Raw genomic sequence first — 17,154 nt, 5'->3', positions numbered from 1 at the left:
ATAACCCGCTGAAGCATGCTGGACTTGCAATCTCATGTGCTCGCTTTGCAGAATTATGCCCGAGATTTCAGTGCACATCTGACTCAGCCTATTCCGTTCCAGAGCCTCATTTTCGGGCTTGGAGGTCTCTCCTTCTGTTGGTTTGGTGGTCAACATGGAAGGAGCGTAATGAGAGGGTGTTCAGAAGCAATGCTAGTTCATTCTAGGTGTTCGCCCAAAATCATAGAGGAGCTATCAATGTGGTGTCAGGCCAGACGCAACAGAACTAGGAAGCTGATATACACATCCTGAGAGCGGGACTGAATTTAGTTAGCCAGGTAGTTTTCACTGCAATTTTTCCTGATCGCATGGAGTAGCTGTTTCTGTCTCCTTTTTTTTGACAACTAGTAGCTGCTTGTATCTTCGTTAAGCGATGTACCCTTGTAAAACTCTCTTTTTCCTCTAATAATGATCAATGAAAAGCTGTGCTGGGTTCGTCGGGCACCCAGCTTTTGTTAGCATGCTGCCATGCTGAACATGTACACCGTGGCAAATAATGGCCTGGATTACAATTCGTAGCCTGAACACGCTGAAATACTTACTTGGTTGAACATTCCCGCTCTTGGCAGAGTTACATATATATGATATAGACTAGTGGAAACTTTTGTTTTGTATCTGTAGGAGATAACTGAATGCAGTCTTAACTAGTACAGTAGTACATGTTGTTTCAGTGACAGATAACTGAATGCAGTCTTAACTAGTACAGTAGTACATGTTGTTTCAGTGACTGAATGCAATTACCACGGCTCTCTACTTGTGTGCCTTTCTTTTATTGACAATCAATACCATATATATAGGGAACATGGAAGCATATGCTCCCTCTATTTTGAAATGCATCTTATACACATTTTGAATTTTTTTTAAATTGAAACGAAAAGTACATATACGATGGAAATGTGTACATGTAGAATTTTTGTCAAAAATTTCAACACTTCGAAATATGATTTTTTTAGTATAGGGAGCATATGCATCCGGGAGCCAAATTGAATTTCCGCTTGTAAAGCTTCTACAAACTATGGTACTCCGTACCAGATTTAAATGGAAGAAAAACATCTACGATCGCGTCCAAAACGAGGCAGAATACAAGTCAACAATCGCCGTTGATCTTCTCTAAAATGAATACACTAACACGGCGGCAGTGTCTAACACTACCACGACAGCAAGAGCTGGACCGACGCCACCACCAGCGCGGCAGCCACCGCCGCCACTCTGAGCCGCACCGCCGCCGCCGCCGAGGTGGCAATCTGGATGGTGAAGTTGCACGCCGCGGTGGAGGGATCCGTCTCGGTGGGCAGCGCGAGGCCCTGGAAGTCGCAGGCCTCGTCCTTCTGGCTCTGCGCCTGGTAGTATGCGTTGAAGGCGTAGGACGCGTTGCCCTTGGCGTCCATGCCGTTGCACGTCGAGCCGTAGCCGAGCGGCGTGCAGTCGGCGTTGGTGCACGCGTAGTCGATCTTGGCGCCGAGGAGCTTGCCGAGGTCGTTCCTGCTGGCCTTGGGGTTGAGCGCGCACCACGTCCTGGACAGGTACTGCACGCCCTTCGCCGGCACGAGCATCGTGTTCCGGCCCTGCCCGCTCAGGTCCATGGCGAACTTGGGCTGCCCATCGTATCGGAAGATGCCCCAGTGTCGCTCGAAGCTGCCCGGCTGCACGCTCTTCTGGTCCTCGTCGACGAGCCCGAACAGGTACACATCCAGGTGCTGGCTCGGCCGCGCCGGCGTGCCGCGGTTCGACGCCAGGCGCTTCAGCAGCCCGTTGTAGAACCGCTGCGCGTGGGACGACTTGGCGCGCCTGTCGCCGTCGGTGGGCCAGCCGACCTCGCCGACGATGATGGGCATGTCGCCGTGACCTACCGCCACGAGCGCCGCCACCAGTGTGTCAAAGTTGGCCTCGAACACGTTGGTGTACGTGACGCCGTTGTCGTGCACAGGCGTGGCGGCCCCGTCGAAGAAGGCGAAGTCGAGCGGGAAGTTGTCGTTGAGGTACAGGCTGAGGAACGGGTAGATGTTGACGGTGAAGGGTGCCTTGTTCTTCGCCAGGAACTTGACGATGTCCGTCATGACGCCGGAGATATCGGAGCGGAACCGGCCCGCCGACGGCACGGGGTTCTTGGCTGGGGAGTTGTACACATCGGCGTTGAGAGGTACCGTGGCCTTGATCCGGTCGCCAACCCCGGCGTCGTTGAGCGCGTTCTGGATGTTCTCCAGAGCCGGTAAGGTGACCTTGATGAAGGAGCCGTTGTACGCTCCCAAGAATGGCTCGTTGCCGACGGCCACGTACCTGCAACAGAGAAGCTCAGCCTGCGAGAGATCATGGCCGTTGACAAGGATGTGTACAAAAAATCAGAACAAAACTCTCTTTTTTTTGTTCAGGTTTGGTACAGTGCTTCAGCAATGCATTCTGAAGAAAAAACTCAATTCTTTCATGATGCAGTGAGCATCTGAAAATGTCTAAAATTCACACTGAACTGCTGTTTCACTGTTCACAACTTCAGATTTCACATGAGCCAGGAGTTCTGGGGAGGAGATTGCTGTCTGAATTTATTTGGAGAACACACAGGAATACAAGATTGAAAATTTCACCTTCCTAACTTGGCATGATAATCTCCAATCGACCTAGATATTATCGAGAAGTGGAACAGCTGATTGGCAGATAACTGCTACGTGTGGTGTGTAGTACTGACAGACTTTTTTTCCTCTGCATTTTGAAACTACACTCCCACATCATAACTTTGTTTCAAAATTGCAGAAAAGGTTAGCTCGAATTTATCCCAAATATGTTCTAGAACCTAGCACTGGCAATTAAACATATAATCCTACCAAACGGTCGAATTTTTTTGAGAGCCACCCCACATTATCCATGTTCCAAGTCTAAGATACAGCCCACCAAAAGAATATGATCCCTTCGGTTGCACGACCAAACAAACGTCCCAACAACCTCCTCCACTGACCAAAACTCTGTTTGTTTTGTTCAGGTTTAGCACTGTGGTTCAGTAATGCCTTCTGAAGAAAAACTCAATTCTTTCATGATGCAGTGAGCGTCTGAAAACGTCCAGAATTCACACTGAGCTGCTGGCTCACTGTTCACAACTTCAGATTTCACATATGCCAGGAATTCTAGAACAAGATTGAGAATTTCACCTTCCTAACTTAGCATGATAATCTCTAATCGACCAAGAAATTATCCAGGAGTGGAACAGTTGATTGGCAGATTACTGCAACGTGTGTAGTACTGACAGGGCTATGACTTTTTTTCCTCTGTTTTCTGGAACAACACTCCCACACCATATACTTTGTTTCAAGAATGCAGAAAAGCTCACATTGTTATGTCCTAAGTACCTCGAACGCATCCCAAATATGTCCTAAAATCTACCACTAGCAATTAAACAAGTAATCGTACCAAACCGTCGAGTTTTTATGAGAGCCACCCCACATTATCCGTTCTCCAAGTCTAAGATATGCCCCACCAAAAGAATATGATCCCTTCGGTTGCACGACCAACAAAACGCCGCAACAACCTCCTCCACTCACCAATGTCACCTCCAACCCTGATCCATAAAACACTTTGATACTCTGCACATCTTGACGAGATAACAATTTTTGCCCCCAAAAAGAACACACATGAAACCGAACTACCGAAGCATGTATCACTACCGCAAACGATCGTGCTGTGCTAGTGCTACAATCTGGCATGATTAAAGGTTGTTAACAGTATGTAACAAGGCAAGACAGAAAACTAATGCAGAGGGGCAGAGAGAGAGAGGAGAGCTGACTTGATGACGACGCCGCCGTCGAAGTCGAACCGCTTGACGTTGCTCTTGACCCAGTCCTTGGCGGCGCCGGAGTCCTGGGCGATGTCGTGGAGCATGTTGTTGGGGATGGCGAGCATGGCCTCGATGCCGCTGCCGGCGAGCGCGCGCATGGCGTCCAGGTTGGTCTCGAAGAGCTTGACCTTCTTGATGCCGTTGTCCCTGAGCAGCTGCACGACCACCTTGGGCGGCAGCGGGTGCGACGCCTGCGTGCCCCAGTTCACCCCCAGGCCCTCCGCCGCCCCCGCCAGCAGCACCAGCAGCAGCAGCGCCACGGCGAGCATCGTCATTGCTCGACGCGGCCACAAGAAATTAATGCCTCCAAGAAAACGCCACGAAATCGGATGTAATTTTTTGGGGGCGGGGGAGATTACTGGAGGCGCCGGACCGGCGAACTCTCCGGGATGGGATATGAGATCTCAGAGCAGAGGAGACTGGGATTCTGCGGCAACTCGCCGGCCAACGAGAAGGAAGCCGAAGCTGCGCGGAAGAAGATTTGAATCTTTGAATGGAGCTCGCCGCACGGGAGCCGAGAAGCGGAGGAGAGACCACACTGATGACACGGTGAGGCAGCTGGACGGGGGAAAAGCATTGATTTGGTAGGACGGGAGGGGCGTTTTGGGTAATCTGCATCAGATCGGCAGCACGAGCATGGTAAAGCGGTGACGTGGCACTTTTAGGCTGTGGCGTTGTTGTGCCAACATTCTCTGCATAGCCGGGACCACACCGGAAATTCGCCCGTTGGGCTGGGTAAAATTACCGACACACCCTTTCTCGAGGAAGGAACTTACTGAGCTGCTCTTTTTATTTCTGCTGTTTTTAGCAGAGCTCGTCACATGGACCTGTGATTCTGTGAACGTTGAAAAAGCTCCGATTTCCGACAAAGCTCGCTGCTCGATCTCTCGTGCAATCAGATCTACTTTTACCATCCTGCGTACTGTATTATTGTTTTCCCGATTATTATGAGGACCACACACTACCAAGCACGCTTACCATTTTTTCTTTTCTTCAAAAAACCCATCGGTATATTCATAATCCTCAACAACAGTATAAAAAATCAAAAATTAAATATAAAAGGTATTACGATCACCTAGTGAAGGTTACAAGCACTTACGCAGCTGAAAGTACGCCGCCGTCCTCACCCCTCACACATTGGAGCTGAGCAAAGCTTGTCGTCATATAGCTTGCTGCACTCAATTAACAAAAGTCACCATGGTAAGTCCACAAAGGACAAGCACACGAGAGCAACATCCAAATCCACCGCACCTCCATGTCGTCATGTAGCCCATCGATGAAGGGAAGCATAAATCATAAGAAACACCGATGAGATCCTATGGAGACAAACCCCACAGCCCTCTAGCGCTGCTAGACGCATCACCAAAACTGAGGCTACACATGAAGGACTTTATTTCATCTTGAGGGACTTGCCACCGCCACGTCTTCCTAATTAGGACACAAGCCCCGAATAAACTGATGAAACCAACAAAAAACGGAGTCCTCCTCCCGACAATGACCATAATCCACTGCACCTCCATGTCCCCAAGGCCACAGAAGGCGAGAAAGATCGGCGGTGGCGGCGATGGGAGGCAGGGAACCCTAATCGCCTGCCTCTGTGTCTTGGGAACGAAGGGGTATCGTCTCGTTGAGGGTGCTCCTCGGCAATGCCCTCCGATAGGGGCTTAGGGTTGATGGAATCCTGCAAGCTGACACGAGACATCGGTACACAGACAAGCGGGGAGAGCGATTTACCCAGGTTTGGGGCCCTCGATGAGGTAAAACCCTTACGTCCTCGCCCGTCCGTTCTTGGATTATGATGAAAACGAGGTTACAATGGGGTGCCGAATAGTTCGAGCCGTGATCTCGTCGAGATGCTAGTTGCTAGGGTTACCTAGTTCTAATCTTCTGCCGGCTATTGTTGCTCGGAGTTGATTGTGTCCTTTGGCGGCCCCTCTCCTGGCCTTTATATAGGAGACCGAGTCTCAAGGGTCCTAACCGAGGACGACTAGGTTTACAATAGTTTAGATCCAATCTTTCCTTGTTTGTTCGCTTCCTCGTCTTGCCCATCAAGGAATCTTCTGATGCACCGACCTAGTGGCCCATCTCGCCTTCTGGTAGCTTCATGGGCCTCCAACTTGTCAATACCAGATAGGGCAATACTGGTTACCCGAAAGGTAATGCCCGCGTCAGTAGCCCCCGAGTGTCTAGCCGAAAATAATTCGGGTAGAGACTAATGCATGTTTTCTCCTGACATTCTTCTCCTTCATCGCTCTTGTTCACCGTGACTATGCTTCATCTCCTTCCTATCGGGTGCGCGTCAGCGCTCCCGATGGGAGTAGTCCCCGAGTCTAGGTACGGATGCTTGCAGTCCGTGCATAGACTCAAGTTGTACTACTCAAATACTTTCCTCTGCCGAGGTCTTCATAAATCATCCGATATATTTTCTTTAAGCAAAGGATAATGAGTAACGTGCCCAACTGTTGTTTGGTTAACTGCCGATGGCAAAACACCGTTACCCTACACAGAATCAAGTCCCCGGGCATGATCCTGGAGTGCAAAAAATTTCTATCAGGTATGCATCAGGAGCTCCCGATGGGAGTAACAGCCCCCGAGTATTTGGGTGCGAACGCTTTGCAACCGAGTGCTGACTCAAACCTTCTTTCTTCGACTGCTCATTCTGTCGAGTCCTCATTTTATCGGGTGCGCGTCAGCGCTCCCGATGGGAGTAGCCCCCGAGTCTAGGTACGGATGCTTGCAATCCGTGCATAGACTCAAGTCTTTCATCCGATGACTTTTTACGCTTCCTTCGAATGCTTTCAAATCATGACGTCATTGATGACGTGTAACTGCTGTAGGTTGATTTGACAGGTCCATCATGACGAGCTAGTCCTAGCCCTGTCCAATCAATGTTTTAGGGCTTGACCGTGTAAGGACCGAGGTGGTTCCTCGATTCTCGCGCAATCGTGGGCGTAGTGGGCCGTCAGTTCTTTCCCTTCCTTAAGCGCCACGTGCTTACTCCAACGTTTCCTCAAAGTTCCCAATTTTCTCCACAGTTATCGCAGCATCTCCTCATTCTCCCTCTTCTTCCTTCTTTCGCCATTGTTGCACCGCCGCCACAGCTTCAACCTTCCTCAGATCTCGCGATGGTGAAGAAGAGGAATACCACCGCCGCTGCTAGCTCCACCAGCGAGGGCGCCGCCGCCAAGTCCTCCTCTTCCCTTCCGAAGGAGAGCGCTCCGAACGCCCCTCCCCCAGCTCCGGCGCCGCCAGCGCCATCGGGCTCGATAGTCAAACCTGGGGATTGGGTGGCTTCAACCGTCACCAAGCGTGATGAAAAGAGGTCTCGAAGCTTAGGATTGATATCCTCCGACGCGGGAGATGTGATTCTTCCCTGTGCGATCTCTCGGCCTGATCCTCCTGCTGGATTTTCTGTGATATTCTTATCTTTTCTTCATCGAGGCCTTTCGCTCCCCACTCATGGATTCCTCCTCCATCTCTTGCGGACGTATGAAATTCAATTATGGCAACTTACCCCCAATTCAATCCTCCATGTTGCTTGTGTTCATCACCCTTTGCGAGGCGTTCTTGGGTATTGAACCTCATTTCGGGCCGTGGAAGAAGATCTTCTATGTGAAAAGATACAGAGCAGTAGTAATGGATACTTTGTCACTGGAGGAGTAGGTTTTGTTGCTCGCTCAGAAGTTAATTACTTTAATTTCCCAATAAGAGAGTCCGTGCAAGGATGGAGGTTGAAATGGTTTTACGTTAGAGATTCTTCGTCACCCGAATGTCGACTCCCCTGCTATGCCGACGTTTCTGAAGCCAAGCCCAAGGACTCTTGGAAGAACATCCTCTCATCCGACGAAAGGGCCTCAACCGAAGAATTGTTTGCCAAATTCCTTCGAATCAAAGAAGCTGACGGCCAAACTATGATTGGTACGGAGGTGGCAGCAGTTTTCCTGAAGCGCCGAATCCAACCAGTCATGGCCAGAGTTCACCCAATGTGGTTGTACTCAGGTCCAAAGGACGAGACCAGGATTAATGCTGCCGATCTATCAGAAAAAGAGTTGCTTGATGAAGTTCGTCGTCTTACTTCCTTCAACCAGGAAGATTCGATTCTGATCTCTTCTTATGCTCCCCATGACGTTGATCACCCACCATCAGGGGTACTTTCCCTTTTTCACATCTCTTATTATAGTTCCTTGCTTAGACGACATGATTATCTTTGTTCTTACTTGTCATTCTTCTTTGCCAGATCCCTATGGCTTCTGAAAATACACATGATTCACCGGATGATACTTCTGAGGGGAAAGGCTCCTCAATCCCCATAGATTCTCATACCATCGATCAAACAGGTTTAGAGGATAATCATAATGGTCCAATGAATCTTGAAGTTGCCCATGCTGATCTTCCCTCCTCAACCGATAACACTTGTATCGCAGATGGATCAGTGCGCAACATCAACGCTGATCATGATACTTTTGTTGATGCAGCTGCGGATGTGGTCAAAGCTTCTCCCGCGAAGAGATCAACCGGCGGCTTTGCCGATGAAGAAGATCTCTTCGACATGTAAGTAGTTCCCTCCTAAAAGTTATACTGTGCTTTTTTTACCTTTCATACTCCTGTTATAATCACAGTCGACGGTTTACTTTTGCAGTGACGAAGGCTTTGTCGAGCCTCCCCCTAAAAAGGCCAAGTCTGATGCCGCTTCGCCGGTCGTGGCAGCTTCCGAAGCTTCGTCTCCTAAGGCTGCCCTCATGGCTCAAGCATCGACTGCATCTTCCCTCTCTAAAGGGAAAGATATTTCTCCAGCTGCTACTGCGGCTCCTTTTTCTGTAAGTCCTCTTCTGATCTTAATACGAATTTCTTGGAGCGTGCCTTGTTTAATTGTTTTTTTTTCTTTCTTTCTTAAGGACCTGCGTGGCGTTATCTCTTCTCTGGAGATTTTCGCCTCCCGATTCACCTCTCTAGAAGCTGACAAAGTTCGGCTGCAAAAGGAAGTCGAATCTTCCTGCTCAAAACTGGATGGCGCGGATCAAGATAGGCTGCTGCGGCTCGTCAAGAGATTGATTCTCCGAAGGAGGAGCCGGCCGGGCTGAAAGGAAGGCTGAAGGAGGAGGAAGCATCCGGGCTGGTGGTCGAGGCTCGAGCAGCCGAAAAGGATGAAGTCCTTCGCCAATCTTCTTTGGCCTTGCTTGGTAATCTTCAACATACTTTTGTCGGAAGACGTTCTTAAGGATTTAAACTTTATGTCAATGACTGAATTTCTTCATTCCTTTCTTATTGCAGAGGCAGCAAACATCCATGTCGATGCCCTAGAAAGGGTTCCAAATAACTCCCCAGCGAACACTGTGTCAACGATTCTCGCTTCTCACCAGCTTACACAAGAGCTTCTCGTGAAGGGGAAGAGTGTTCTGGCGCAGATACACTCGATGATGTTCCCCAAGATCAAGCAAGAAAAAACCCTAGGACAGCTGATCGATACCTTCGCGGTTGACACCAAGGAGGCCATTGAGGTATTCAAGCATACATCGCGCACTTTTGGTGCTGTCCTTGCCTTCCAGCTTATGATGGGTTACGGCTTTAAGGGTGACATTGAGGAAATGACTAAAGGGCTTCCAAAAGGGAAAGACGGGCAATCTGTTGATTTGAGCACCTTTAAGGCGTCTGCTCTTACTTGTGCCCGTCAGCTCCTTGAACTGGTTTCATCAAGGAAATCATCGACTGGCCCAAGTTCATCGACTCAAACTCAGCTTCCTTGATTCTTGTAACAAACTTGTATCTTGAGCCGATGCAAGACATTGCTCTGCCGTCAAACTCATGCTTTGTAATAAACTTCGTGCTATTATTGTTGTAGGCACACTTTTGCTTATGATATCGCTTTCTTGCACTTCTCCCGATGGGAGTTTATTTTGGACGTTGGGTTGTACCATATCCATTACTTTTTTATAACCAGCACTTTCTGCAGGTCTTCCCAGTACCCTCGTTTGCAGACGACTCGTCGGGTGCGCTTCCTGAAAACGATCGAATCCAGCGTATGAAAGACCGGATGACGCAGATGGAGAAGGATTTACGCAGCACTTATGCCTTAGCTACCATCATCAATAAAAAGAGCGAGACTGCAGCCAGCGTGGAACGGTACATTCTTGGCGAGCTGCATAAGGCTACCGAAAGTTTAAACTGTAAGTTTCTTGATCCCTTTGCCTGCTTGCTAGCAACTTCTTGTCTGAGTCTTTTACTGATTCTTTTGGCAGTCATAGAGTTGAACCCTGCGGAAGAGAACAAGCAGATACACGAGCGGGTGCGCGCTTTGACTCAGCTGTCCTCATCCGAAGAAATTTTCTGGCGGGACCATTCGAAGACCTCGGCTGTCGTCAAATTCCAGGATCGAGTGCAACGGGTCCACCAGTTCTTCGACAAGTGCTACAAGGCCATGAGGGTAGTTTGGAAAACAATGTTTCCTTTGAATGCAGTTCCCCCTACCCTTTTGACTTTGATGTCTGAATTTGGGAGTGCCAAGAAAGTTCGGGAGCTAGTAAGATCTCAAGTCTTTGCAGGGGCCAAATGCACGCTTGCCCTTGTGCTTGCTTGTTATCCTTCAGTTCACTTGCAGTCTATTGCCAGCGCAACTGGTGATTTCGAGGAGCTGTACCCGAAGGTTTTGGCTCCTACTCAGGTAATTGTCGACAGGCTTGAGGAAATGTCAGAGGTACCTGGGAAAAAAGGAAACTCCGCAAGGGTGATATAAAGGTGTAAGGTTACTTCTGTAAATTGTATCGGCTAATTCATCCGAGTGTTCGGGTTTTTTTTTTGAGTCAAAAACTTCTTATCTGGTTGGTACATGAATGTGTACTTTCACCATGCCGTTGGCAAATATTTAAAGGGACGAAGCTTAATTGCCTGTTGGATGTATGAGTATTAGTTGGTTAGCAAATCATTATGAGTGATCAGCTCGTGTTGCAGGTTTTGCTAAACCTGTTGTATGCGCAACTTTGCTTTCAACCATTTGTAAATTTCGACAGTCGTTCCCGAATTTTTCGGGTGTAATGATTCTGCCGATGAGCCCATTGCTCTTTGATATTTCCGTAAGTGAAATATCGAGCGTGGGTTGTGTGTAAGTTTTTCCAAACTCTTGCTTTCTTCGGCACTCGTAGAGGCATCTAAAGCAGAGGGAAAGGTGACGTCGTTTTAGCACTCGTAGAGGCTTTTTTGTAGCACGATCTTCTGCCCTGTACTATGTTTGCATAGTGATGGGGTTTAGAAGTTTGTAGTTACTGCAATGCTTAACAAGAATCGAAGCTGTAAGTTCTTATTAATAAAGTAAGTATGATGCTAGAGGGCGAAAAGAGGAAGGCCTTGTTTATAATGAAAGAAAAAACATAGCAAAGGCTAGTAAACTGCTTAGGCAAGGAAGGGGTTCTTCTCTTCTTCTGGCTTCTTCACTGCGTTAGTAGTTGCAGCAGCGTTGCTGGTTTCATCAAGTGTTTGGTGATTGCCATCGTCTTGCTATCTACTAGGCCTTCTGTGCCGTCAACTGCCGAGCCCTTTGCTGCCGAAGCTTCTGCTGCAGAAGCCTCAGCTGCCAATGCTTTAAGGGCGAGAGCGACTGGCTTCTTCTTGGTTCCCCTGCCATCTTTTTCTTCCTTGATCTCTCGTAAGGACAGCTTAGGTGGAGGGCCGACAATTTCTCGCTGTGGCCCAAACTTTGCAGCAATCCTCTGGAAGTCGCGATCACAATTGTCCGAGCGTGAAAAACTTCCATAGACTGTGATGTTTATCCCATTGTTCCCAGGCATTTTCAGCTTGAGGTATGCATAATGCGGCACAGCGATGAACTTGGCATAAGCTGGTCTCCCGAGTATAGCGTGATACTGTGATTCCCAGTTCACCACTTCAAACTCGATTTTCTCCTTCCTGAAATTATCGGATCTACCGAAGATAACGTTCAGGTAAGCTTTGCCAAGAGAGTGGCCCGGTGCGGTTGGGAGGATCCCGTGGAAGCAGGTGTCTGTTTCTTCCAGCATGCTCATGGTGATCCCCATACTCCTGATTGTGTCGACGAATATCAGGTTTAGCCCGCTTCCGCCATCCATAAATACTTTGCTCATCTTGAACCCCCCAATTTGTGCTTCGACTACCAGGGCAACATGTCCTGGTTTTGGTATGGTCATCGGATGATCTGCTCGGCTGAACGTAATGCTCTGAGAAGACCAGTCGACGTACTCGGGGATGTTTGCCATGATGCTTTCTGCCAAATTGATCTCTTGGGTGAGCTTCTTCATCTCTCTTCTTGAAACACCTGTCCTGTGGATCATGCTCATCTGCCCACGTGGTGGTGGGAATGCCTCGTTGGGTTGAGCCTGATGTACTTGATGCTGCGGTGGAGGTGGGGGTGTTGGTGGTAGCTGTTGCTGGCCTGACTGCTGGATGAGTTTGTGCATGTCAAGGAACTGCCGACAGTCCCTGAGCAGGTGACTCGACTTCGTTTTGTCATCTTTGGAATCGACATACGAATGCAGGTAACAAGGGGCGTTGACCTGCTCGGCGTAGGGTAGTTCGGGAGTCCTCTGCTGTCGTGGTTTATAATTACCACGGTTCCTAGAGTTGTTCCGGTTACCATCATGCCTGTCGTCTCGATCGTCTTGCCGATCGGCATACCCTGCTGCTACCAGATTGTTATCATCGTAGTTGCGGTTTTTCCTCCTCTTGTGACGATCCCTTCGGCCACCCGAGTCGTGCTTCGGCTGGTCATCGTCTTCATCATCACTGCGCTGCCGTGGCCTTCGTACGTTGTCTTCACCATCAGCCCAGCTGTTGGGAATTTCCATTAACTTGGTTATGGTTTTTGGCTTCTTGCGCCCGAGTTCTTCTATGTAACTTTCCCGCTGGACGCCGTCGCTGAAAGCGTCGATTGCTCTGTCGACAGATACGTCTTCAGCAGCATTCAAAAGCTTTGTGAATCTCCCGATATACGAACGCACCGACTCCTTCTGCTTCTGCCGACAACTTCGTAGCTCTTCGATTCCAACGGGCCTCTTGTATGTTGCTTGGAAGTTGGCGACGAAGGCGTCTACTAGGTCGTCCCATGATTTGATAGAACCTTTCGGCAGCCCCCGTAGCCAGGCCCGTGCTGAATCCTTCAAGTAAAGTTGTAAGCATTGCATTGCCGCTATCTGGTTTCCTTTGTGCAAGATCACTGTCTGCAGGTAGTCATCTATCCAAGATCTTGGTTCTTGCTGCCCATCGTACTTGGCAGCGTCGGTAGGGGTAGGCTTAAACTTTTTAGGCGGCATTGCTTCGCGTATCTTGTAACTTAGACAGTCGGCTCCTCTGAGCTCGCCGTCGTACTCCTGGTCTTCATCCGAAGAATCGCTGTCGTCGTCTTTCCTAGTGGCGCGTCGTCGCCTTGCTTTGTCGATCATGCTCTGGGTGATCTCGTCTCGAGCATCTCTTGCGTGATGTTTTGACCCACTGCCTTGGACCATAGTTTTTTCCTTCTGCGGGACCAGGTTGTTTCCTAATATCGCGAGACTTTCGAGAGCACCTCGGTGAGCCTGAGCCATAGATCCTTCGGGGCGCTGATTGATGAGGTAAGCGGCGAGGTTGGCCGTTGCTGCTGCAACGGTTTTTGGCCGTGGCATGCCCGCAGTATCCGTGGTCATAAAGGATTTAGTCAGATTCGATGTTATCTCTCTGGCGTCATCTTCTGAAAGCCTGGACATCCTTGACCGATGCTTGCCCGCTCCCTGAGTGTTCCGGGAGGCGCTTCCTTGCGAACCCCTTCGCCTTTCACTGGATCGATCTGCCGCAGATAGGCGCCTTTCGAGGGTGGCTTGTTCTTTCGACAAGTGCTCTCGGTTTTTCTCCAGTATGGAGCGGTAAGCATTGAGGGTTCCGACCGAAGTCCCTGCGGGGAGCGGTGTGTTGTTGAGTACTGCTGCCCTTGCTGCCGCCCACTCCTCGTCCGCGATGGTATAATCACTATCGCGGTTGCTGGCGCTGTTCTCAAAACTTGCCCTTCTGCTGGAGCGGGGGGTATGGTCCTCGTCTCCTCTGTGCCTTGTGTTCCCCGTGTTGTTGGCGACATAGACCTGATGGCGTGCCGCCCTTTGGGTGGTTCGCTGGATGGTGCTGTCGATACTATCTTCTCCCGATGAATACTGGGCGTTGCAGATGAACGGCGTGTCGGTGGATCCCAGTCCGTGCCTGGTATCGCAGTTCAGGCAATAGTACGAGGTCAGTTTTGAAGACGAGGAGTCGTCCGACCCTACCGACATAGAGGATGCCGAACGAGGAGCCGATGGCACGGGGAGCACGTTGATCCCGTCAGGTCAACCGACAGATCGAGTGAAGATGATGCGCTTGAACTCATCGATCCGGAAGCGGGGGATTCCAGCAGTTGAAGGATTCCTTCTGCGTTGACGTTGTAGTGGACGCTGCCGAAGGTCATCTCCACGTTCCCTTGTAGATCCGAAAAGTTTGAACGGGAGGAATCGCTGTGCGGAGTAAACTCGTAGGAGCCGAATCGAATCGGACTTCCCAGGATGGGCGACGATGGTGCCGATGTTGCTGATGACGTTGCTGGTGAATTTGCTGGCGAAGTTGCCGGCGAGTTTGCCGATGAAGCTGCTGATGTCATGATCGGATCTGCCGATGCCCTGCCTTGCGCTGACAGGCTTCCCACAGACGGCGCCAATTGTCGAGGGTGCTCCTCGGCAATGCCCTCCGATAGGGGCTTAGGGTTGATGGAATCCTGCAAGCTGACACGAGACATCGGTACACAGACAAGCGGGGAGAGCGATTTACCCAGGTTCGGGGCCCTCGATGAGGTAAACCCTTACGTCCTGCCTGTCTGTTCTTGGATTATGATGAAAACAGGTTACAATGGGGTGCCGAATAGTTCGGCTGTGATCTCGTCGAGATGCTAGTTGCTAGGGTTACCTAGTTCTAATCTTCTGCTGGCTATTGTTGCTCAGGTTGATTGTGTCCTTCGGCAGCCCCTCTCCTGTCCTTTATATAGGAGACCAGGTCTCAAGGGTCCTAACCGAGGACGACTAGGTTTACAATAGTTTAGATCCAATCTTTCCTTGTTTGTTCGCTTCCTCGTCTTGCCCATCAAGGAATCTTCTGATGCACCGACCTAGTGGCCCATCTCGCCTTCTGGTAGCTTCATGGGCCTCCAACTTGTCAATACCAGATAGGGCAATACTGGTTACCCGAAGGGTAATGCCCACGTCACACACGCCCACTTGATCCTGCTTCCTAGGCTCTGTATAGTTACGAATTTCTTGAATTCTTTTTATGATAACAAAAAAATTGTAAATGAAGTGAGTCCAAGTTAAAAACTAAGATTGGTCTTTTTTATTTTCCATATGGGTTGCCCGGGACTCGAACCCGGAACTAGTCGGATGGAGTAGATAATTGGTCCTTGTTACAATAGAGAAAAACCCCTCCCCAAATCGTGCTTGCATTTTTCATTGCACACGACTTTCCCTATGTAGAAATAGCCTATTTCTATTCCAAAGAGGAAGTTCATCTATTCCCCTTAAACAAGGGATAACGTGGGTTCCGACCTGGAATCTGGACCCCCAATTAGAGTGTGTTTAAAGAGATTGGAGGAAGAGTTCCTCTCCTCGGTCTCCGTATCCAAAGATACTGGTTAAAGTGTTCGGTTCTACTCTCCGTTTTCTTCATAGTAAGGGAGAGCAGTTCAGTCCACTTGCTCTTTGGCCGCATCGGTTGAGGTTTGCTCTGGATAGTATCAATTATATTTGTATGCATCAAGCCAAGGAATTGATTTTAATCTCTCAAAGTTTGCATTTCTTTTCTTATAGAACCCATACTTCATTCATAAAAACATGAGAAGGTGTCGATGATGTACGTAACCAAACTAGTACCAGAATTTATCTCAAAAAAAAAAAATAGTACCAGAATTGATTAGGAATTTATTTTAATCTCGCAAAGTTTTGCATTCGTTTTCTTATAGAACCCATACTTCATTCAGAAAAACATGAGAAGGTATTGATGATGTACGTAACCAAACTAGTACCAAAATTGATTAGGAATTTATTTTATTCTGGCAAAATCTGCATTCAACAAGAAATGCTACACTTAAGGGATATTTTCTACGGGATCGACCTACCAGTTGATTTGTTGCGAATTAGTTTCCCACCGTGATTTTAGGCCTACGATGGCTTCACACACCACCACCTCAACACATAAGAAAATTCCGTAGAAAGTTTTACGTAAGTGTAGTGTTATTGGCATTCAACATATTAGGCAAACACAACTTTTGTGGATGAAGCCTGCCACGCTAACCCGCCGTTTCGGCAAAGAGTCAAGTTTAAAGTAAAACCATGGCAAAAATTACGAAATAGAGGAAGAAACAATTTTCATCTTCAAAATTAGGTTTAACGCAGTATGTCATCAAAATCTGTCTACCTACCAACTCCGGTTTAAAAGTTGTGCTTCTACACTTTCTACCCTAAGTTCGTTTATCTCACGGTTCTACATACAAAAAAGTCGTACAAGTAAACTTGCCTTGGATTAATTAAGACTTGTCACCGTAAATAGTACTCTCTCCCTGCCCAAATGTATTGCATATAAGATTTTTTTAAAAAAATCAATAGAAGTAAATTTTCGATCAAGTATGTACAAAAATGCTAACCAACCTGATCAGCTTCCATCATCGACCTGTGGAACATTGGACTCAGGTTTCATGACTCTGGAGCCTGGAGGCAGAGCCGCAGAGGTCACGGATGTGTAGTCCACGTGCACGAACGGAACATACCAGAGAGCGTGCAGATCAACCATGACACTTAACTTAGCTGCTTGATTATGTTCTTGACTGACCAAAAGAAGAGCAAAACCGATGAACGTCGTGCAGGGATCAAATAAAAGGGAAGAGACGATATGCTGGCTGCTGCGTGTCCAAGCTGACAGCTGAGTCCATCTCGGTTGAAAATGACTGTAACGGCCATGAACAAAAATGAAGGAATGCACCAGCCGGGAATCGAACCCGGGTCTGTACCGTGGCAGGGTACTATTCTACCACTAGACCACTGGTGCCTTGTTGATTTTCCTTACCGCACAGAGATTGTATTATAACTATTTGTTAAACTGCGAGACTTAACCTCACAAATCGCTGAAAAGAAAAACACCCGTTCGCTAGCTGTTAAACTGATTCTGAACTTTAAGTACTACGTACTTATTAAAACTGAACTTAAAGGTAAAACTGCCATGACATATTTAAGTAGAAGATATACCGTTAAATACAATTATGAACTTATTAAACTCTCTTTATCTCTCCAACT

At 48.5% G+C, this 17,154-nt stretch overlaps 1 protein-coding gene and 1 non-coding gene across 2 annotated transcripts; both read right to left on the bottom strand.

The window, feature by feature from the left end:
• Nucleotides 1-1,187: 1,187 nt before the first annotated feature.
• On the bottom strand, nt 1,188-4,134 carry LOC124680925 (glucan endo-1,3-beta-glucosidase 8-like). The gene is made up of 2 exons (XM_047215942.1): nt 3,809-4,134; nt 1,188-2,316 (listed from the first exon to the last, which is right to left on the bottom strand). The coding sequence occupies exons 1-2, from the start codon at nt 4,132-4,134 to the stop codon at nt 1,188-1,190; spliced, it is 1,455 nt and encodes a 484-aa protein (XP_047071898.1).
• A 12,704-nt stretch (nt 4,135-16,838) lies between these two features.
• On the bottom strand, nt 16,839-16,909 carry TRNAG-GCC. The gene has a single exon. It is a non-coding gene; the product is annotated as a tRNA-Gly (tRNA).
• Nucleotides 16,910-17,154: the final 245 nt, after the last annotated feature.

The sequence above is a fragment of the Lolium rigidum genome, unplaced genomic scaffold (assembly GCF_022539505.1).
Source record: "Lolium rigidum isolate FL_2022 unplaced genomic scaffold, APGP_CSIRO_Lrig_0.1 contig_30594_1, whole genome shotgun sequence".
Lineage (NCBI taxonomy): Eukaryota > Viridiplantae > Streptophyta > Magnoliopsida > Poales > Poaceae > Lolium > Lolium rigidum.
This window is presented reverse-complemented; position numbering and strand designations above follow the sequence as displayed.